We start from the raw sequence: 24,463 nt of genomic DNA, 5'->3' as shown, positions 1-24,463 counted from the left end.
AAAGAAATACCTATCACTTGGGCTCTCCTATTCTTTTGTTTGACATTTTGAAAATCCAGAAAAGAAAACAAAAAAAAATCTTCTCATTCATCTCTCAACTGCCTCTTTTTCCCATAAGAGAATGGCTTGAATACAGTCTTTGGAAAACTACCTGGCTGGATCTAGATTTTCCATATGCCTGAGCTGCAAACTCAGCCCTGAAAAACAGGAGATAGGCATTTTTGTCTTTGGCTGGTGATGACAGTAATTGGCTTATGAACCACTTTTGTTAAGGCAATACTAGGAAAAAAAAAAAAAAAAGAACAGCTCCAACCTTGTTCTTTCTTCCCTCTTCATGCCTCGCAGCAAAAGGTAAAGAGAAACAGACTCAAAATGTTTTTCAGAAAATAGATGCCTGGATCTCCTTGCACTTTGGAGGAAAGGCAATTGCTGTAATCCCTCATTTCCTCACTGTCACTCCAAGGCACCAGATATACTGAATGCGAGGACCTGCCTTGGGCTTTTAAGGGGATTGCACTCGTGTGGCTGCAGACAGAAGACCCCTCTCCATGACACATGGCTTCTGACAACTCACCGCAAGCATATCAAACATATCCTTCACTAAAATATTTATTACATTATATTCTTCTGCTGACATGCACTATCTAAAGGAAATAAAAGTAGATTCTCTCCTTGTTATCTGGTTAGTTTAATTTTTAAAGCAGATTATCAAATATCACAAGATTTCACACTTATCTCTATTGCCCATCCCAGAGCTGGGGTTACCACTGTACCTTGCAGTGCAGGATTCTGACTGACTTGTATCAACCTGATTTCAGGTCTTGGAGTCCAGTATTGCCATCCTGACACCTGCAATCACTATCTTTACCCTGAAGGCAACCAAAGACACTCCTCAGACAGAATGTGGGTGATGATACAATTCTGTTTCTGAGTCTGTGGTACAGAAGCAAGCTAAGTTTGAGGACGTCCAACCTCATACTGCAGAAATGAAGAACATCATCACCCAAAATCTTCTACATCTACAAATTCAATAAAGCCCAGAGAAAGCATACAAAATGAGAACCAGACATGGGCAGTTCTATTGTTCTTCATCTAATGCCCTGACAATGTTAAATATATAATAGAGCATCATTTAGAAAAAAAAAAATGCTTTTAAGGTCTGTAACCTTTCATACAGTAATCCACAAGAAAGACTGTTGATCCCTTGATTAACACTGACTCTCTTTTTAAACTAAGCAATGAAGGCCAAAGATTTGGGTTTTCCACGCAGGAGACAGATATGCTCACTCCATGTGTGACAATTTGGTTTAAGTTAAACTGGCAGTATCAATGAGACTGAAGCACATGTTTAAAATGCTTTGCTGAACTGGGACCATACTCTACATAACTTTCTCTTGCAAAAGCTATGTCCAGCTGCTCACTGAATAGTCAGAAGACAATGTGGGTATGGAAGTTCTTCCATATTTAAAAGCTGCATTCACACCCAAAAAAATACAGTCCAGCCTCCCTTTTTATAGAGAGGAAAAGAAAGCCTGGTGGCTGGGAAAGAATTAATGGCGTGAGGCCAAACATTCAACTGAGGACCACAGCCACCAAACAGCTTTCGTAAGATCTTACAGGGGGTGGTTCTACAATGCCAAGGTATCTGGTGACTGCTTTCTAGCTCAGTCAGGAGGATTCATTATTGCATTACTGACATGAAACTTTGAAAAAAAATGTGATATTTAAGTGCATGATTACAGCTGCATGCAGCTCTCAAAACAAGTTTCAATAAAAATAATAAAAGATATCAAGATTCATAATATTTTCATATCTAAAATTGGTGTTAATAATCGAACAAACTGATTTTCAAAGCCATTCAGTTCTGTTCCCTGCTCCTGACAGAACCAAAGCAACGACTGTTCCACAGATATAAACAGGCAGATACTTCTATCATACAGAAAAAAAAAAAAAATAGGGATTAATTGACAGTCAGATACCTGAGTGATGATCATAATGACAGTATTAAAATCATCACAAGCAACATTACCCATGCTTGAATTCTAGATCATTTACATAAGATGTAAATTTACTGCCATTATCAAGTTTACATACAAAACCCAGAAACATTATTTTAAGTGAAACAGTTTCAAAATCAAATATCTGTGCTTCACCTCCCATGTTGCATATTTTTGTTGACTATCACTAATGTGCACATGGCATAATTACAACCAACATTTAAAAACTTGGTGTAATGGAGGATCTCAGCTGGGGAGCCAGTGATAGTATGTATGAACATACTGCAGGAGAGCTGAGCACGTGATTCCAAGAACCACGTACAGTGTGAAATCCAGAAGAAATGTACTGGGAAGCGCAAAATTACTTATCAGTGAAAGAGTGGAAATTTAAGGGCATATCACAGAATGGTTGAGGCTGGAAGGAGTCTCTAGAGGACATCCTGTCCAACCCCCTTTTCAAGCAGGGCCACCTAGAACAGGTTGCCCAGAACCATGTCCAGACAGCTTTTGAGTATCTCTAAGGATAAAGAATCCACAACCTCCCCGGACAACCTGTGCTAGTGCCTCACGGTAAAATAAACTTTTTTCCTTATATTCAGACAGTGTAGTTATACAAAATATTCTATCCAGCAGCAAAACCTGATTAAGATGTTTCTATACACACGTCCCTTCCCAATGGATCCATCTTTTCCTCCATCCACGCTGTTCAGAACCCTGTTCTCAGTAGGGTACAGTTATTTACAAACCTGCACTATGCAGCAGATTGCTGAATTGATCCAACTTTAAAAAAAAAAACAAACACATGCACAAGATTTCCTTCCTCTTCTTGTTTTCTTGTTTCTTTTGGTTTCGGTTTTTTGTTTGTAAACCCAGGCATCACTGGAATCGTGACCCACCTGCAAACAGTAGCATGGCAGCAGGGACATAGGATAGGACTTTCAAAAGCTAGCTACACCCCACATGGTGTAGCACCCTTGATACTGTTGTTGCAAGTTGAGTTCCCCAGGGCACTGTATTTTGTGGGTACTCACATTATCACCAAAGTCTAAACTGAGCAAAACACTTGCACTGAGCAGAGAAGAGCTGCAGGATATAGCAATCATACAACCCCCCAACTCCTTCTCTGAATGTAGACCATGCTTGAAAATACGTGCAAGTAACATGCTGGCGCTGAACCCAACAGAGCTAAGAAGTTAATATACACCAAGAAGGCGGCCCTTTGTTTCTTCCTTTCCATATACAAGTGTGAAAGGAGACACACTTCAGTGTTTCAGGGATGTTTTATAGCCGTACTGCATGCTGCACATTGTGCTAAATGACGGTGCCGGGGAGGGGCAGGGTGGGAGCAGAAATCTTTATATAGAACTGAGCGCAGTAATTCAGCCACTGACAGTCACATGAATACAGCCCTGCTGAACACAAACAGTATCTTTCTCTGGTATTAGGCTATTAGGCAGATAAGGCTCCACTTTGGATTTAAAAGACTTAAACTGACAAACGATCTTGTTTTTCTTCACCCTGCTAACCATGGCACAGGGCAGGAGGAATCGCAGCACTTTCCACTGCTTATATAACAGGTGTGCTCATAAATATGCAAAGATGATTTGAAGATACAGTTTCTAATCCATGCTTTATGCCTGAACAATTTAAATGGCTTTCATCATGTAGACAGTATTGTCGGCTCTTTGCAAGTAGTTCCTTTATAATTTTAGGCTCTATAAGCTGTATTTTTATTTAGTGTGGGTTTCACGTGCATTTAAAAAGAGAGAAAAAAAAACCCCAAAACCAAAACCACAACACACTGAATAGGGGTATTAAGAAACTCATTTTTAGATAGAAAATAAATGTCATGACTTATCTCCAGATCAGATTTCAAGAAATTTAAGATGCATGTTTCCATAAATGCCTCACACTGCATGGAGAATATCCTAACCTAGCTCTAAGCAAACATGATAAAGTAGAAGTAAACAGCAATAACCAAAAAAGCAAACATGAGCCCCAGCTAGTGTCTCTACAGTCTAAGTTTCAGTATTTAACAAGTTTGTTACTCCAAGACAAGAATTTGTTTTAAATCAACTTGAGAATAAAGTATTTCAATTTTCAGCACATTGGTCCTGACATGTCTCAGGAGCACTCTTTCACATGTGAAAAAGAGAAGCTATTGCAAAAGGAGGTATCACATGAATTATCTACCTCGTGATCCTGCACACAAGTCCGCTGTTGAAGAGGACTGGTGGAAAGACAGATGACGGAAATTCACGGGGCAGGATGTCAGACTGGCCCTGACCTGCCAGATGCCTTTGGAGAGAAGCCCCAAGGCCAGAGGTTACAAGGAAACAATGGGGGAAAAACAGAGAGGTGAAGAGAAGGAAAAAATGAAAGCAAGAGGAACGTACACTGGCTTTCTCTATCACATAGGAAGAGGTGATATCAACCATGTGTTACCTTCCACAAAGGACCAGAAATGCTGCAGAGCTTTTGTGATCACTAGTTGCTTCCAGCAAATTGCTAACAACTTCTCCATATGGACTGGTTTCCCAGTCCTGAACGGGGTCTGTACCTTTCCTCTGGGAGTACTTCTTGGGCTGTTGTTCCATATATGTAAGGGCTTTGTCTGAAATGCAAAATGTTCTCCTAGTACCAGCAATGACCAGACACAAAGATAAGAGAAGAAAAATACACCTTGGCATAGATCCTTAAATATCACAGATTGTTTCTGACTATTCAAAGACATAGCTTTAAGTGGAAGTACACCCAGCAGTGCAGTCCTGACGCCAACACAGTTTTTGGCATTTATTTTTAGGTGAACTGGACTTCATTCTGAGTGAAAAAATAAATACAAGAATATATTTTGGCAAAACTTATACTCCCTCCTCATTTAAGCCCCTGGAAATGCAGCTTCAGCTTTTACATTGAGAGTACTCCCATACTTCTATTTTGGGGAGACTTCAATCACCCTCTTGACTGTAATTCCTATTGTAATTTTATTCTAATTCCTAGTGTTCGCTTCTAGGAGCCCAGCTCCAGGAGGCGTGGCTGCTTTATCGTCCTTGCTGGGCTCAGAGGTGGAATGCAGAAACCAATGAGGGGGGTGACCCCGTCCATGACAACAGTCATACGCTATTTCCAAAAAGAGCCTGGAGAAAGACAGATGCCACAGTATTTCAGAAGGATATGGTTACTCAGATGTTTTATTCTCTCTCTCTCAACCCTAACATACCCATGTGAGCAATTTTTGATAAAAAAGCATACATAACATGTTTCGTTATTACTTAAATAATGCACTTAGGTAGCATCTGTCAGCTACCATTTTCAAAATATTACTTTTCACAAGGCCCCCACTAACAAAACAACCTTCTATCTGCAGAGAAGTAAGGGGAGACTTCTTTGGGCGCCTGAGTTAGAGCAGATTTATGACAGAATTGAAAAGACTGTGTAAAATTGAGACCATGAAGCTGTTCATGTTAAAAAAGCCAAGTCTTCTTTAGAGTTGGCTTCTTTCTTCCCAATTTCAGTCTAATGTAGTCCTAGATACTCAATTTGCTTCGGTCCTAAAAAGGTACAGAGGAACAAGTTGGCAGATGAGGCCTGGAGTTATTTCCAGTATATCCTGAAGCAGAATGGCTTATAAAGGAAGTTAAATCTGAAACTATGTTTATTATTTACCAGAAGTAACCAATTACAATCATGAAGAGCCAAAGTGCATCTGAAGCAACATACATATGCAATTTGATATTTTGAATGAAGTGTAATAGAACTAACACTGCAGGTGACATTTCCTTATCAAATACACAGAAAAGCATTTTGTAGGTCAGCCAAAGCCAGACCACCACCTAGGAATGTCAAAAACCATTATACAGTAAGAGGCCTTCAGATTGAAATTCTTAAGCTTCAGAGATGCTGTGGTCTTTGCATGATGTCCAGGACAGAAAAGAGCCCAGCGTATTTTTTATATAGTACAAAAAGCTGGTGCATGAAACAGCCTGGATTCCTCCCAGAAGGACAGAGGAACTGGCACTGATGAGAAAGAGCCCAGGCTTCCTACACTTGTTCTGAAAGTATGCTATGGATGGAAAACTGTTACGGACCAGGTTTCCAGAAGTTACCAAATGTCTCTAAAAGGTCCAGCAGTCAAAGATGACATTTAACATCACTGTGCCTATTTCTGGTGCAAGGCATCCCACACACAGCTTCTTCACTTTTCCACAAGCTGACCCCAGTCCCCTAACTCAGCCACACAGCATCCTTTGCAGAACAAAAAACAGATAGGAGGCTGACCTTCAAACCTGAAGAAGAAATATCAGACTTGCGAGGAGCCATCATCTTCCTCAGAAGTACCATCAGCGACAATACCTGCCAAGGCATCCTTGTGCTCAAGAAGAAAAACAGTGTCTGGACTAAGCAAAAGGAACTATCTTCTCACACTGCAAACAAAGGAATACGTTCTCTACGTTCCACTGTGCTCCAGAAGTAGTTGCCTCTGGAGGTCAAAGTTTCCAGCTTTGTGAAAGTCCCAATGAACAAAACAGTTTCCACAGACCTTCCAATGGCAGCACAAAGGCACAGAGACATTTTTACTGCTCCTATATCCTTCACCTATCACCACAACACAGAGAGCAAATCCAAGGTACCATGACTGGCCAGCGAGGCAAAAGCAAAGACATCAGAACAAAAAGCAGCCATCCTGACGAAAGCTTCCAATGAGAACTGGGTTTGCCTTCAAAGTAGGAAGGAGTTTCTGCTGCAACTTAGTATGCTGGAAATGCATGGATTCAAGGTGCATTGATATCACATACGGATTTACAAATAATAACAAAAGATTCAAGAAACACTAAAGGGGAAGGAAAAAACCAATATTCACAGATCTGTTAACTAAAAATATACACCATGATACATATCTATTCTATGAAAGCTAAAAGATAACATACAACTAAAGCAGGAAAATAACACACTAGCTGTTTTACTGCAACTCATTTCATTGTCGAGTACAGACCTCACTTTCCTGAGGTATCAGGGAACAGGATGCAGGAAGTAAGTGCTTTCTTATTCTTTATACAAATGATTAAAAAGGACAATACCTTTTTGTAAAAGCCAATGATCAAGCTATATATAATACATTTTAAGGGAACTTTTAAAAATGGTATCGTTCTGCCACTTCATGCTCATACAGAAATCCCCTGAGCTACAGGTAAATATATGAATAGTCAGTATTTAAGCAAGTATTATCAGAGCAGCTGCATTTGATATCCTCTCAAACTGTAATGTATGCACATCCTTACAGTGTCCAATATTGATTTAAAACAAATTACCACTGCAAGCAAATGTCAAGTCATCACTAGTCAACTACTGAAACCTGAAATTTGCAACTGATGCAGTGTTTTTCTCAAGTTATCAGGAAAATATATATCATAATACTGAACTACAACATTTACTACACTACAAAAGTACTTATTGCACTTAAACCCATATATTTCTGGTTGAGGGTAGATTCTGTGGCTTACATATCTATCTACATACACAAACTTCTTATATTCAGTATTTCTTAGAAAGGGGCCTTCTATCAAGTCTACTAGTGGGTAGGTATTTTTTTTAGAAAGCTGTTGAGCGTTCTCCTGATCTCCTCCCTCTGGTGACCAGTGATACAACCCGAGGGAACAGCATGAAGCTGCAACAAGGGATGGTTTAGGTTGGATATCAGCAAAAGGTTCTTCACCGAGAGTGTGGTCGGGCACTGGAACAGGCTGCCCTGGGAAGCGGTCACAGCACCGAGCTTGACTGAGTTCAAGAAGCGTCTGGACAACGCCCTCACTCATATGCTCTGATTCGGCTGGTCCTGTGTGGAGCCAGGAGTTGGACTTGACGAACCTTATGGGTCCCTTCCAACTCAGGATATTCTATGATTCTATGATTCTTTTCTATGCAAGCGTTTCAGTGTTTATCTAGCTTTATTAATATTTTCTGTCTTATCTCCAATCTGAATCTGTCCTAGGAATTTTCATTCCTAGGAGTTGGATCTTTTCGTGCTTTTGACTGCTAACATTGCACTTCCTTTGCACTATGAGAAAGTATTCCTCCTTCCCCAACACAAGGTTTGTCAAATTATCAAAATAAACTCCCCATCTTTCTCCTGGTTAACAACGTTTACTCAGACTGCTTTAATCCCCCATGTCCATGTCTCTACTCTTGCTCATTCTTCAAGATCTCTTCTGAACTGTTTTATCAAACTCTCCCATGTCTGTGGTACGGATACTCGTACGACTAAAGTCAGAGTTTGTAAGAGACATAGATAAAACCTTGTGATTGGAATGTGTCAAATGCTTTAGCAGCATAAAATTTATAAACATAAAATGCAAGACTTTTTTTCATCATCATAAAAAATAAATCATTAAATTTAATTCCTGCTAGTCCCATTGTTGTTGCTCAACGCAACAAACCAACTTTCTCCATTACAACATGGAGCTGATTAAAAGTAGAGCCAATTAAAAGTATTGCCAATCTGTTATTTTCCCGCTTAGAAGTAAAAATCATTCTACAGTCCAACAGCATTTTTTTTATTTTTTCCTAAAAAAAGTTAACTCCTCACTTCACAACACTTAGAAAAACTTACACCATCTTCTAAACAATGTATTAATTTTTTTAGACTAAAAATATGGCAAATGAAACTGGGCTCTTCCAGCGAATTCAGCAGAGGGGTTTGTCATTGTCATCGTTCAGGAAAGAATAGGGATGTTTCTGCATTTTGCTGTTTCACTTGGTGACTGTTGTTTGTTCATCCTCAGGCATCTGTCAAAGAAGTCTAGCATTTGAAACACAATTTCCATTTTAAGATTCCTTACCAAAGTTGAACTGTTCGCATGTCACCACAATGCCATCATTTTATTTGTTCAGGCATTCATCAAAAATATTATCCTGTTATTTGAGTAACATTTCTTTCGAAAGGCTAAGAGAAGCATAGCATGCAGAATTCTAGATTTTGCTCATTCTCCTTGCAATTATAACAATGAAAAATATCATACAATCATAGAATCCTAAGGTTGGAGAAGACCTCTAAGATCATCAAGTCCAACCGTCGACCCAACACCACCATGTCTACTAAACCATGTCCCGAAGTGTCACGTCTACACGTTTTTTGAACACCTCCAGGGATGGTGACTCTACCACTGCTCTCGGCAGCCTGTTCCAATGCCTGACCACTCTTTCGGTGAAGAAATTTTTCCTTATATCTAATCTAAACTTCGCCTGAGGCAACCTGAGACCATGAGTTAATGTGACTAAGGGTATCCCCTCGAAAAAAGAAAAAGTGAAGTTTCATTATTTGCTATGACCTTGAGGCATGCAGCTGTATAAGACTGTAGTTATAGAGAACATGGATTTCAGAAGGAAACTTTCTGTACAATTTCAGGGCTGTTCTGTAATGAGATACTAGAATCCCAAAGACCGATTTAGTCTATTTTGTCATTAAATGGTAATAGGTGCAATAGCCCCATAATCATCCTGCTAATAGTACGTAACTATCTGGAGGGGCCATACAGAGTGAATATTCCAGGCCTGCCTTCTGTGAAGAGATTGTTGCTCAGGTCTCTTTTATTTTGCCAGGCTGTTTATGGACACATGGATATCCACACACTAGGAAGAGGAGTGTCAGCACACTTGGGTCTCTAAGCCAACCAAAAGTCTCTAAACTTGCTAGTCTAGGCAGACTTTGAACCACCAGTCTACCAGCAAAAAAGCAGGCTCCATTACTTAAGCTTCAGTATTTGTCACAGTGTTCATTAAGAAACATTTTCCTGGCTTCTGAACAGCTCCTACCAGACCAGACTTACAAGATCTTTTTTTTGATATTTTAGTCTTACATACAGATCAAGCCAAGATTCGAATGAAGAAACTGCAGATGTCATGGTTAGTATGGAGGTATGGTTTCCAGATCCAGAGAGAAACAGGACCAAACACAGGTCCTAACATCCATTTTTTACTTCTATGTAAGCAGACAACATTTGAAGAATCCCTTCTTCCTCATCGACTGCCATCATTCTGCAGACCCAGCCATACATGTAAAAGCAAACACCACTTCCAGCATCCTGAAATATGGCCTTTTAATGGTCCAGTTCAGTCTCTGGAAATCAAACAGCCCCTTCAAAAGCCATAGGAAACACCTTCCCTTCCAAGTTATCGAGATACTTTATAAGAATTCTTTCTTTCTTTAGTCATCCAACCATTTAACACGATACTCTTAAAAAGAGGTCGAGACCAGACATCATATACTTTTCAATGTTAACTTCGGCTCTAAAATAATGTGACAATTATCCGCACCCCGGCACTTAATGCTGCTCTAAGCACTGTAAGTTACATGTCAACCTGCCAAGAACCAGCAAACAATGCTGTTCTCAGAAAAGGGACTACAAGAAGCACCACAGCATGCCTCTGTCCGCCCCTGAGAGCCACGCACAGGCTGTTCCACAGGGCTTTAGGGCAGAAGCCTCCTCTCCTGTGGCCAGAGGCTCCAGCCAAAGCCATGGCCATGGTCTTCCCAGCATCTGTCTCAAGTTGAATTGCTTTGAGTAATCCTATTCCTGTATTTGCTTTTTTTTATTGCAGATCATGATGTCCCCAACATGTTTTATACATGGTTTAAAGTTATACTTAATCCTAGCGATAAGTAATACTGCAACTAGCAATTAGAAGCCCTAGCTAAGGTTACTGGGAAAAAAAAAAAAAACAAACCCACGACTTGATTGATCTATATGTGCCTAAAATGACCAATTCCCTGATGCATTTCACCAAGTGGAGTTAAACGAAACCAGTTCCAGTTTTTTAGTGGACGCTTACCCTAGTAATACAAGGGAAAACCATAAATAACCCTGCAGAGAGTAACCATGTTTTGGAAATGCCCCCCACACCGCCAGAGTCAAGGAGAGAATCAGGGGGCGTCGTTAACATCAGGAAAGGCTCTTAACAAGCCAGGAAAAGACTGCTGCATCCAGATGCCAGGGCTGGGGCTACTGACTGCAAGGAGGTTCTCAAGAAGGAAGGGGGGAAAAAAGGAGGCAGAGAAGGAGAGAAGGCAGAATGGGATCATCAGGAGTTTGGCAAAAATGAAGCACACCCACCAGGAAGGTAGAGGAATGTACATGCATAATTTTACATGGATTAAGAGTTTGTGTCAAATCTGTGATGTGCTGTGGTGAATTCTTATACTGCAGTGAGTCATCTTGTCTGACAGTTGCCGGGGAATTAAAGCAGTTATTTTTAAAAAATTATATGTCCTGCTTGACACGTTATACAAATAGCCTCTTAAAAAATTAAACCGCAGTCAATGTATTTTTAAGTATAGAAGAGCTATGGTACATTTAGGATTCTCTGTACCACACCACAAACATCCATTCTCAGCTATGAAAACCTAAAGGAGTCTATTGATGTCCCTTCAGAGAAACATTGATCTTTCTGCTGCTCCCAATCCAAATCCTGCATCAAAAATTAGTTTATTATATCTGCCTTTTACACAGCATGAAAATATTTTTCCCTGAGAAAAATTAAACACAAAGGAAAGAGGTGTGCTAAACCTAAATTCCTTCGATATCAAAGGATATTTGGGTTGCTAGAATAAAGACTATTTGAATCAAAAATGACAGCATTCCCCTTAGAGTAACAAAGGCAGGTCAATACCCTTCTAGAGAAAAGCAGCATGTTGACTCACTACCATAGGTGTGTGTCAGCTGTTGGTTTGGCAAGGGGAAGCAGTGCTGGCTTCTGCTCCCTGCACTGTGCAGCACGATCACACAGACGTACCCTGAAGCTGCAAAGGGTAGCTCCTTACAATGCGTGTTCTCGTTAGAAATACATTGCTTACTGCCTGTTTTGCTTATAAAACTGACACCCCATTGGCAATTTTCGCACATCCTTGGGAAAAGTTTTTCGAATATGTCTGTTGTGTAATAAAGTAAAGATCATGTGAATGATCTATTAAGTGTAACCCTTGGGCATCAATCCTGCTCAACATCAGCTGGCAATAAAGGTGTATTTACAGCATGCCTTCAGGACAGCTGTTCTGGGAACATCCTGGAGATTTGCATAGTGCGTTTTACAAGGCATTACAATGTACTTCAGCTGAATGAGTGACAGAGAATTCTTTCCACACACCACCACCCAATAAAAGCCCTTAAGTCCACACAGCAAAGTGAAGTAGGTATGTATTTAAAAAACAAAAACAAAAACCAAACCAAAACAAACAAACAAAAAAAAAAAACCAAAACCAACCTTCAAATTCCAGTGCCTTAAAATGCAAATGGTTATTGACTCATGAGTGAATTTAACCTGGTTTTAAAATAATCAAGTCACTGTCCCTCTCCAACTTGAGCACCATCCAAGAAACAAAACAGCTGATGAGAGGAGCTTCATCTTACAAAGAAAAAGGTTTCTGCTGCCAGCACTCTTGATTTTATCATAATTCCCATGGTATTTGGTTATGTTTTCTTAAAGCCTTAGATCTTGTAGGTAACTTAGGTGAAAATTTCAGCTCTATGTATTTTGAGTAAATTAGTCCTCTCTTTGAGAGAAAAAGAACTCAAAACATGAGCCAACTGCACTCTAACAGCTCAGAAAACAAGAAGCAAAACTGAGTATTGAATTTCTTAGTTCATTTCTCACCTAAACTCAGAAAGTATTAACACTTTGTCATTGCACAGGTGATACCTACTTGCTAAGCAGAGCACTATCTCTCAAGGAGTGAATTAAAAGGATGACTTTGCGTCCCAAATCACAGAGGTGTGGTAGTTATTGAAATTTTCACACTTTGAAACCTCTCCACGGGTGAAGAGTCAGCTGGCAAATGTAATGGAGAAATAATAACTAGAGGAGCTAACTACAGTTTTCCGGCCCCAACCCAGTGACTACATGCAGACAACAAAAGACAGAACTTATTGCTAATAAAATAATAAACCTGGCCAGACAATGACCCAGTCAAACCAACAATATTACTGAATATAATCGAGCCAGTTGATACAACAAAAGCTGAGGACCAAATTAATTAGCTGAGTGTGTGTCCAGTGCCTTCGGGAATAAGCAACCAATCTATTAAAGATCTGATGACACTTTTTGGAAAGTAATCACTGGAGAAAAGTTCAGCCTTTCAAAAGAAAAAAAAAACCTGCTATGCCTCATATGTTTAAAATGGAAGAGGACTGGAAGTATAGTATGGAATACAGGGAGAATAGTTTCTGAACAGGATGGTTTTCACATTTTCCATGTGGCGTCTGTGGTTCTTTAAGTGTTTCTGCTGTGTTATCTGACACTTGGATAAAATACTGGAAGAGCTACAGAGCATCTTTTCCCAATTAATTTTGGTTCAGGAAGTAATTGGAAGGGCAATATAAAGTTGTATACCCTTAAATTGAGGGGAAAATGAGAAAAGTATTGGAGGGGGCTTTTTTTTTTTAAATTCTTAAGTGTTTTTAAGAATGGAGGGATTGTAGAAATAGATTTTTTTTAATAAGACAGCACATTTCAGGACTCCTGGTTTTATTAAATCAGTTCTTCAGTTAACAACCCCCAAGCTATTCTAAAAAACAAGATGATTCATCTATTTCCACCCAGTACAATTTTATACATCGTTAGAAAACTAAAGCCTCGTAAAATTCTAAGCAGCCCTAAAGAACAACTACTGCAGAGTGACATGTTGATTGCATCAGCCTTAGAAGGGCTACAGTTTTGAGCAACACAAGCTTTAGTACGCTCAGTGGAAACTACTACAGAGTGTCAAAGAACACATCTGTAACATGCCAGCATCAGGCACATTCACTCAAACACAGCAAAACAAATGTCTTCAGAAATCTGGTGGCATAAGGATGATTCCACAACTTCTAATACTCACAAAATTCAAACTGCTGCTGCACCCCTATGTTCTGAGAAACACAGAAGCATTTTCCCCCTCCCAAAATGAAGTGAAAACACCATCAAGAAGTGTGCTATTGATACCTTGAGCTGAATATAACATTACATGCCAACACATCAACGTGAAAGTCACTCTCGGCACTCATCAGAGTGCTAGGCTACCTCCACCACTTACTCCCTGCGTGGGGCAGGCTATCAGCACGCAGGCACTGAGGACGCTGCATTTCTGACTCTGATCTTCACCTTCTAAATCATAATAATGAAACTAACAAAATCTGAAATGGTTATCCTAATTTGCATCCATAGTACCTTTTAAATAGCTATGTTTAAAACAAAAAAGCCCATTCAGACCACAACAAAAGGGAGGTAGAAGGCATGTGGCTTGCCCACAATAACCACACAGACAATCTTAGCAGAACACCAAGTAAACACCTTCCCGACAAACTGCTCCTCCCTCCCAATCAAAGCAGTGCAGAACTGCCTAAACACTCACAAAAAATAAGGCACTTTGCCCTATTGTCTAAAAAGCACACGCTACCTGTCCGGCAGCCACATGCTGAGGTTCTCCTGCCAGCATCCCTGCCACAAGTGAGGCTAGGCCTCATGCACAGCTGAACAAGGAACTGAGAATTCGGCTACAAGGGTTGGGGTGGGGGTGGAGAATACCATGGCCAAATTTAAATGTATGATGACTACCAGTGAAGACTGTAATTACAACATCTGCACAGTGCCTGCTGTGCTAGTGACACAGTACTAGCTGTCTGGTGACACGGACACCAGCTATTTTACGTTAGGTTTTCAGAGGCATTGCGTGGGTAGGACCTGTGCTATCACACTAGACACTTCCAAGAGCTAGGAAGGAGACAGCTTTAGCTCACAGCCAAGAAACGATCTTGCAATAATCCTGCCGGAGCTCCTCTCTCCTCCACAAAGCAGCAGCATTCTTTCAGAAGCTGTTCCTAAAGCTGCACCATCCTTAACAGGTTTTGGCACCATAGAACCCAGTTGCTTGGGTACAAGCAGCAGTGGTAAGACCCACAACATCCAGCAGCACCAGAACTGAAAAACTCATGTTTACAAACAATGCAACAAACTGGTTCAGATATCCAGCATTTGAAAAACATTTTCCTAGCAAGTCTGACTCAGGAAAACACTTTAAAAGAGGCACAATTCATTCAACGGCCAATGTTATCAATGAGACCCAAACACATGTTTAAGCATGCAGTTGCCTGTCTAATGCCTTCAACAGTTTCCTGCTTCACAAAGGCAGCAAAGACACCTTAACACATCACAAGCTTAACACGTTAAACCTCAGTCTTGTGAACTTTTATGTATCTGCAGAAGCGTATCTCAGAAAATGTACTCCACTGAAGCCAGTGGACTGGCTCATAATGGTCGTTGAGCACATATGCTGCATGTTCAGGGTGTAAAGTTCTCTTGAAAACCATTTAACTCAGAGTTAACATGGCCAGAGTATGACCGGTCTTCTACAACACAACAAAAGAGGACAAATTACCGATTCCACTATCTGTAGGGATTAGTTTTGGAAACAGACCAGGAGTTGCAACATGGGTACAGAAAGGTAGGAGCTTTAAGCAGTGAATGATTTCATTTTCTCAGGCACTGAGCACTGTAATGCAGTTGACTAAGAGCACATTAAGAGCGGCTTGGGGGAAGACACGAAGCCGGGATGCTGACCCTTTCTCCACCCACCTCCCAGTTCGAACTGATCTTTGTTTAGGCTGCTACAGTCAGAAAACACGAGCCATCCCGTCTGCTGGGTGTAACGTCAGTGGCACAGAAGGAAAGACATTGTCAGTGGGCTAAATTCATTCCAGCTCTAGCTGCAGGGAAGTTACAGCAGTGCAGATACAGACGTCCAATTGCAAACCACGTCCCACTTCCTCAGAGCTTTCTTGGATCATGCTTACAGCCACAGAAACTGCACCGTAAAACTGTATTACAACTTCAGTACACTGAATTAGCATATTTCTTATTGAAGGTCTATGCCAGTTTGATTTTGGTCTTCTGCAAGCATTTACTAACAGCTGTTTTAATTAGTATCTCGTTGGTATGTAGGCAATGATGTGATACACACCAAAAAGCATTTTCTGCATAAAGCAAGAACGTTAAGTATACTGTGACACAAACAGTCCTTCCTCCCACCCTCACTACCACCGATAGGGGCCAATCGACAAGCAGTGCATCACAGAAAGGCAATATTGTATTTAACTCCTCTTATTTCACGTTTTCAGGGCACCCTTGGGGAGGGGAAGGCACAGAAACGAGAGCCACAAGCAATCCCAGTAGCTCATTCTCCTCTTCACCCTCAAAGTATTAAAAGGAAAATACAATGTCAACATCAGCTCCTCCCTGCTGATGAAACTGGCTCGAGTGCATTTTACTTTCTGGCTTGGAGCCCTTACAAACCGTTACGAAAAGACTGAAAGACAGACAGACAGCTCAATATATCGACTACCTCCAATAACTAATTTGGGACACGCTGCGTCATTTGCCCCTTCTGTTAAATCCTGTAGCCTCTCGGTGGTGAATGAACCCTGATATTTGGGGGGATTTATTAACAAAGGGGGGGGGGGGAGTGGCAGCTAACAGCAGATTCGCATTTCAGGAAAAGAGCCGACCGTAGCATCAGTATATATAAATACCCCCCCACTCTCTTCCTCTGAGAGGAAGAGATTACATCTGATACACTAAAATCGTCTCCAAGACTGATGGCACTCTGGGCGCTCAATCCCCCTCAGCCAGGGATCCTGACAGGCACTAATCGCTGCTGCCTCTCGTTCCTTAACCGGAGCTGACACACATGGAAACGGGGAGCTGGAGCCAGGCTGAGGAGAGGAGGGCGGGCTGGGGCTCCCGCTCATCCTCCCAGCCACGGCAACGGCAACATGCGGCTTGCATGAGAGCTTTCCCAACCCGGGAACCAGCGGAGCATCAAAATCAACCGCGCCAAGAAAACCACCACAAGCTTTCAATTATACATATAAAAAAAAAAAAAAATCCAAACCCGCAATTAAAAAAAATGTTTCCTCTAAGCGACCTAACTAGTATTGTCCAAAACGACCTTATCATGGGGTATCTTGTTGCAACCGACACGCACACTGCGCGGACTTCGTGGCCAGTCCCTCGATACGGTCAAAGGAGGTTTTTTTGCACGCAGGTACACGGCAGATTTCCGTGAAGCTGCATTTTCTCGGCAGGGCAGGAACCCCTCCGACCCAGCCCTACGGATTTTTCCACCTCCCGCACTACAGCGTGCACGGCTGGGGCGGCCAGCCCCGCCGCCAGAGCCCCTCTCCCGCCAGCGCCGCGGCGGAGAGCCGAGGGGGAATTCACAGGTAGAACAAAACATCCGCGCCGGTATCCTCCGCCACCCCGCCGGCGAGAGCGGGTGGGGGGGACGGAACAGTCAGGGGAGCCCCGGGCGCCATCGGGGCCGGGGCGAGCACCGCAGCAGCCCGGCGGGCAGCAGGGCCGCAGGGCGGAGGGTGTGTGAGGGGGGAGCGGGCCGGGGGCTGCCGCTCCGCTGCCGCGCGCCCGCGCCAACCGCCGCCCGCCCCGACCGCCGCCCGCGCGAGGGCCGGGCCCGCCCCGCCGCCCCTTTACCTTCGGAGAGCTCCAGCTCCAGCTCGGCCAGCCGGGCCCGCACCTCCAGGGGCAGGGACACGCTCTCCAGGCTGCGGTCCGCCATGCTCGCGCGGCGGGGACGGGCTCTCCCCTCCTCTGGCTGCCCCGCTCTCCCCCTTTGTCCGCGGCTGAACGGGCAGAGGGAAGGCGGCGGGGCCGCGGCGGGTGGCTGGGTCCTCCCCGCGGTCTCAGCCGGGCATGCAGGGGAGAGGCGGGCGGGCGGTCCGCGCGGGGGGACGGGGCGCGGAGGGAGGGAATGCGGAGGTTTCTCCTCTCCTCTCCTCCCCTCTCCTCCTCCTCCTCCTTCGCCGCCTCCTTCAGCGGGGCCCCGCCATGGCTGCTCCCGCCGCCCGCCCGCGATCGCTCCGCATCGGCTCCCCGCCGCGCCCGGCCCGGCCCACCCCCCGGCCCCCGCCGCCCGGCACCGCGGCGGCGGCTCCCGTCTCGCCTCGCCGCGCCCCGGCCCCGGCCCGCTCCTCCCCGCCCGGCTCGGGCTGGCGGCGGCGCCTGGCGCTGCGGTGCCGCTGCCGCGACTGCTGCTGGCCAGGCACAGCGCCGCTGTCACATCCACGTGACCGCGCCGCCCCGCGCACCCGCCGCAGGCCCCCAGGGGGCGCCCCAGCGCCGGCGGCGCTCCGCGGGGCGCTCCGCGGCCGCGCGACGGGCCGCCCCGCCCCGCCCCGGGCTCCGCGCCGGCGGTTCCGCCGCCCTCCCCTCCGGGCCCGGAGCGACCTTGTGCCAGCGCTTTGCGCAGGTACGGTGGCTTCGGGGCGAGGCTGGCGAGGTGCTTTAGCATTTATTCGTCCTAACAGCGCTCCATGGAGGCAGGTCTTCGCGTCCCCGTTTTACCGGGGAAGCGGTGATGCGCTGAAGGCAGGCGCCACAAAGACGAACAGCACTCCCACACCCTGCGCCCCGTTTTCCTTCTCCGCCTGTTGAACAACTTCCAGCGTACCTCTATTTTCACCTGTGTTCTCTGCATTCAGCCAGCGGTGGGCTTGGCAGCGTCAGGTTAACAGTCGGACTCGGTGATCTTAAGGGGCTTTTCCACCTCAAATGATTCTCCTCTCCTGTTCCAAACAAGCTGTGGCAATTCTGGTATGTATATCGCTAAACCCTGGGCGTGTGTTTCCATGAAAAGGTAGCACAATCTTAATAGAATAAAAAAGAGCAGTTGATACTGTGCTGTGCCCGTGCTCAGCACCGTGTGTACCAACTGACACTGAGCCCGTATCTGGAGAACGTGGTAAAAAGGACTGACGCACCAGTACTCTTAATTACACCACTCCAACGTAAGGAGGAATGTTTTGAAAACATTTAATAAAACTCCCTTTCAGATCAACAAATACCTTTCAAAAGGAACATCTTCCTTTCTGCTTTTTCTCCCTGCAAATATTTTTGCCTTTTTTTGTTTGTTTTGGGTTGGGTTTTGATGGTTTGGGGTTTTTTTTAAATCTCTCACAAGAAGGAAGGAGCAAGATACCACAACACCTATAGTTTCAAAAATCCTTGGAACTCCCAATGGTAGAACAGGTCTTAGCGGGATACAACGTTAGCAGAAAGAAAAAGGCGTAATCATCCCCAGGCCAACCTTGGCTTACCGGCTTACCGTTTCAGTCAGTAGAAGAAAAGCAAGGATGTAGGAGTTTCCTCAAAAGATAAAGCTTAGGCTGTGACTATACTAAACAATGTAATTTTTTAATACGTTGTGGAACGAAAACAAATTACATCATATTACCAGCTGCGCTGAACTGGCGTCAACGCTGGAGCGACTCCTGCAGCATGTGTAGGGCTGGTGGTTTCTCCTGTTTTCACTGGTGACCAGCCCCAGGGGCGGGAGAGCTGCTTACACCCAGCTCGCGGCCGGTGCCAGCATCACTTCAGCCAGACCAGTGGCAGAACTGGTTGGGATACTTCAGCGAGGTTGCCTGCCGTAAACAAGGCTTGAGCACACAAAGTCCCTTAATTTTATAGTGCTGCTATTTGTTTTATTGTCATATATGTTGATTTCTAGTAACTACTCCTGGGCGACTCTTTAACGCACTGCAAGATGAGAGCCATCTGGTTAGCCTCTCAGTAGCAGGGCCATTTTAGCAGTGTGGCGACACGCGCGCCATTTAGGGCTATACAAACGCCTCTCCCCTGGTGCTGTGCCACACAGGGGTAAGATTTTCACCTTTTGTTAAGCATTGCATGTTTCAAATACAGACGTTTAAAAAATTATCCAGGTCTTTCTTGTTCATTACACCAAGACCTAAACAATGAAAAGCAGTTAAATCCAAGTATGCTCCAGGGTTCCTAAGTGGGAATCCGAGGTTCGTTTGTTTGTTGTGTTATGTGGGATGAAATAGGCTGAAAGCATCAGCCTTCTGCTGGAGCGGCTTTTTCAAGTATGATGGAGGCAGCCAAGAGGGAGGCAAAGGAAGGCTTTGCGGTGATCCAGCTTCTTTCACTAATGCGTATCTCCGAGTTGCACCTTTACTTCCCCAATCCTGAGAGGAGCTGATTATTTTGCTCATTATCTGATCATTACAGAATCTGTACCGGTGGTGTTCACCCCACTTCCCCAATTTTTCCTTTTGTGAAGTTACGTAAAGGGACCTAAAGAGAAATATTTGAACATTCACATCATTGTGCCTGAAATTTGCTTGGCGCTTCCATGACAAGCCCCGCGTTTCAGGCAACGGGTGCTTTTAGAGGAAGTATAAACCCCACTTGGGGTTGGAACTCATCCGGCAGAAATGGAAATGGCTGAATTCATCAAGCTCTCTGTCTGGTCGCTCCTGTGGAGGAGGTTTGGGGGGCTGCAGGGGTCCCAGGGCAGGCAGGGCCATCCCACCACCTGGGGCTGGGCGCAGACATGGGCGAGCACTGTGGGAACCTTGACCTGGGGCTCCATCAGCCAAATGCCGGCACGGGGATGCGCGTGGGGCCATGGCAGCTTCCCCTGTAAAGCCCATTTGTTTCCTTAGGGCTGATCTCAAGAGGAGAGATTTCTTACTTCAGCAAAGTATGAGGGATCAGACTCCAGGAATGAAATCTCAAGCATAGAAATTTGCACAATGATTTTGATGAAACACTGAAATTCCAACAAAATAGAAGCAAGTCAGGAGATTTGACCTAGCTGGTCTTACCTGACAGATCCTTTCAGATTTATAGATAAGAGACTGTGTCCTAGTCATCCCTGAAATGAGGAGTAGAAATGTTCCTGACTCGAAGAAAAGCGGGATACTATTGGTATTTTGGATGCAGTGATTAATTAGCATGGTCAGGATGTGTGGAATGCTTGTCTATCAAGACGTGCTTTTTGACAGGCATGGCGATACATGGTGTACAGCTTCATCTGCTTTCAAGAGGAAAAACGAGTCAGTGATGCCTTTCTGACAGTGGCCCTGGTCAACACAGCTTCCAAGTGACTTCATACACAAATGCTTTTGTTGTTAAAATCATTTGGATTATTTGCATGGAATGACGCATTTGGACATGCATATCTTCATGGAAGAAAGAAAAAAAGTGTATTTTTACTTAATAATACTTATTGTAGTGGTCAAATCTTACTGGAGACTATGCTCCATACAGATCATCTTAAGGTGTCGGTAGCTGAGTGAAACCTCTGAAGGACCACATAGAATTGACCTTCACTAGATAAAAACTCTTTCCTAGCTCTCTCACAGCAAAAGATATATTCAGTTTTGCAGGGATTTAGCCCGAAGCCAGGTCTATACTAGAAAACGTTCCCAGCGTCATCACTTTCAGAAGGGGGCAAGGTACTAAAGACATTTAGAAAAATGACAAAGCACTTATGTAGACACTATTACCTTGGCCCAAAGCACCTAAAATGCTGTGTGTGTCTTCTGGCCACCATAGTAAAAACAAGAGGACCATGTCTGTGAATGAATGGGCTAGCTTCTCTTCTGCCTGTGGGAGTGGAGAGTCAGGATTTGGCCAACATAGCAAGAAGAGTCAAAAGCAGGAGGCATTCACAGATAAACAACAAAAATAATCAGCTGCCTGGAGGGACTTAGGTATAAGGAGAGATCACGAGAGTGCTTGCTCAGTTTGCTAAGCAACAGCAAGGGATGGCCCAGATAGCTGCCCACGAGGATTTGAAAGGTGGAAGCACCGAGGAAGTTGAAGGGGAGAAAAAAGCAGGGAGAAGAGGATACAACTTCGAATAATGGGATGGAAATAAGAAGGGGAGCTGAAACACGTGTCAGGGAAAGCTTCCAAGGGATGAACAGCATTAGACTGCAGAAGAGGCTCTCAAAGGAAATGGTGGAATCCCCATAATTTGAAACATTAAAACCAGAGTAGACAAAGCAATCATGAATATGCTGTAGGAAATAATCCTGCTGTGGGATGGGATGAACATGCTGCCTGGCATTGCTTATGCAAAGATGTGCTGCTTTTTTTTTTATTTCCTGTTGAACTCAGTTTATTTTTTCCCTCTCCACTCCCACTCCCTCTATTTGCATCTGTCTGCTTGTGTCTCATACACAGGTCATGAAATGCATTATTCTTTTACACTATATCTACCACAAATGTGGCTGGATGGCTACCTGCTGCCACACCGTAAATAGCAAAAAATAATTGATTAGATGCATTAATCAAGTTACCTCTGAATGGCATGCAAATGGTTGTATAATTGTTTCCAAGCTGGGTTCTAATGTCTTTTAACACTTAAAAATTAAAGCTAATCTCATCTTGGGATGGGACGGGAAAGGAAGGGAAGGGAGGGGGAGGGGAAAGGTGGCCACTCAGCACTTCTCACGTATGATTTTCATTCTCTGTTGTGCTACGTGGGCAAGCACCAAGTTTCATTTCTCCAAGCTGTTTATGCACCTTAGATCCCTTTAATTACCGTGGGTATGTGACAGATGTAAATTACTGCATATCTTGGCATTCATTTCCCTGCCTTAGAACTTTAACATAATGTAGATGTCCCTCTCTTAATTCCCTGTGGTTTATGAAAGTGAATCCGAGGGAAGCCAAATGAATTCTGTAGATAGACTGATCTACTTCAGTGTACAGAAAAGTGTGTGAGCAAATCCTGGACAGCTGAGAGGAACTATGACCTTCAGTCGTGTTCTTCCTTAACATCGTTGCAGATGAGCTCTGGTAGTGGGGGAACTGAGACGTTCCTCTCTCCGCCTGTGCCAGAGCTTACTGGCCTCGTAGCACAGCTGGCAGCAGGGAACATCGCTTCATGCCTGAGCTCCTTCTGCGCAGAGTTTGGCATATTAGTTCACATGCTGATGAAACCGGATTTGAGCTAAGAAGCATAAAAGGGAACTTTCTTGACTAGAAGTAAGGTACTGCACAGGAAAAGAAAGGAAAAGGAAATCTTGGGAAATATCATTTCCCTCAATATATTAGATCTTTCTCTCTCCACTTTGCATTTCCATTGGTCTTAGAGGAACAATTTGATTACTGTCAATTTAAAAGTATTTTTTTGCAATGGTATTCTGTGCATTTTAATAATTTTCATACAGCTTTCTTTTTATTAAAAGCAAAAATCTAATAAAAAGCCTTTACTGGCACAGTTTAAATTAACTTTGATTTGAAAGGTAGTCTCACATAAGAAGTGTTTATTAGGCTCCTGCAGTCTGGCAAAGCCTGTTTACACAAAAAAAAAAAAAAAAACGAAAAACCAAAAAAAACCCAACTCTCCACTGCTGTATTTGAGGTGGGAATTGATAACACATTTCACAGGTTCAGAGAAATTGAGGGAACTGGCATCCGAAGATAGGAAATGTCCCAATATTCTACCACACAATCCCAACACATGCACACACACAGCCGGTCTCTCTCTGCACCATGCATCTCACAGGAATTATAGTTGTCCGCTTACAGTTTTCTGAAAAGTCACCAGATTTTCTTCAACAAAATTTCTTAAACTAGATTTAGGGAATTTTTCCATCTATTGAAATTAAAATGTGAAACTGAGCATTTGAGAGCAAATTTCCTGGAGTAAATTCCCTGGAGTAAATTCTTTTCCATTTTTCTGTTTTCCTGTGGTGTTTTTTTAAATAAAACATACATGTATGGAAAAGGAACTAATAATTTTTAATAGCTTGCCCTCCAGTTAATGCATGTCTTATTTTTTAGCGACAAAAAATCAGATTGTTGCTTTAAGATGATGTCATACAAAACTGTTGGCACATTGTAAAAGCAATACAAGTAATATTCTGTCACTTAATATGCCACTCTGTGATGCCCATCTTCACCTTTCCTAAAAAACATTAAAATCACAACAGGTCAATGCTCAATTAATGCACAAAAATAACTTAATACCTGGAAAACATCTTAAGATTCTTTCAGCTACAACAAGGGTAAACTCCTTGTTGGACATGCCTTAATATTTTTATGGATTCACAGCAGATGTCATGAAATGTCCTTTACAAATGTGAAATCATTTTGGAAATGAAGAAAAATTACTAAAATTTTTTATTACAAACAAAAGGATGTATTAACCATTGATCATTTTGCCCATTTTGCACTGAGATAGGTTAACTCCGTTTCAGCTTGATTGTTGTCACTCAAATTAGGATTAAGGTTACCATCTGCAATGATGGTGCATTGTAAAAATCCGAAACGTTCCACTTTTGAATGTTTTTGATGGTTTGAGATAGTCCTAGAAGAGTTTCAAGCTTTCTTGAAGATAATCAAGGAGATGATAGATTACTCTTTGTTATCGCAGAGTAACAGATATATAGCCAAAACATTTGAATAACTCTATGACTTGAAGTATCAGCGGTTACAGAAAAAATACACTCTTCTCCATCTTCTCTTAATTGTTTTCCCAGCTGACATGGGAGCTAGTTTACTCCTGGTAAGACTTGGAGCATTTATGCCATCAAGGTGTAGAATTTGAATTATCAGTGACTCTTGGAAGCAAAAATAATTCCTTGCTGCCACCTCCAAATGACCCA

The 24,463-nt window shown here is 43.2% G+C and overlaps 1 protein-coding gene across 5 annotated transcripts in view; it reads right to left on the bottom strand.

Moving 5' to 3' along the window:
* DIP2C (disco interacting protein 2 homolog C) overlaps positions 1–17,743 on the bottom strand; it is a 330,556-nt gene extending 312,813 nt beyond the window's left edge. For all 5 annotated transcript variants that reach the window (XM_075746603.1, XM_075746605.1, XM_075746604.1 and 2 more), the window contains exon 1: positions 17,511–17,743. In XM_075746603.1, coding sequence (XP_075602718.1) covers positions 17,511–17,595 — 85 coding nt within the window. In that variant the 5' untranslated portion in view covers positions 17,596–17,743. The remainder of the gene's footprint in view (positions 1–17,510) is intronic.
* Between the last annotated feature and the right edge of the window lie 6,720 nt (positions 17,744–24,463).

The sequence above is a fragment of the Balearica regulorum genome, chromosome 2 (assembly GCF_011004875.1).
Source record: "Balearica regulorum gibbericeps isolate bBalReg1 chromosome 2, bBalReg1.pri, whole genome shotgun sequence".
Lineage (NCBI taxonomy): Eukaryota > Metazoa > Chordata > Aves > Gruiformes > Gruidae > Balearica > Balearica regulorum.
The sequence above is the reverse complement of the archived record's forward strand: the minus strand, read 5'-3'. Positions and strand labels throughout refer to the sequence as shown.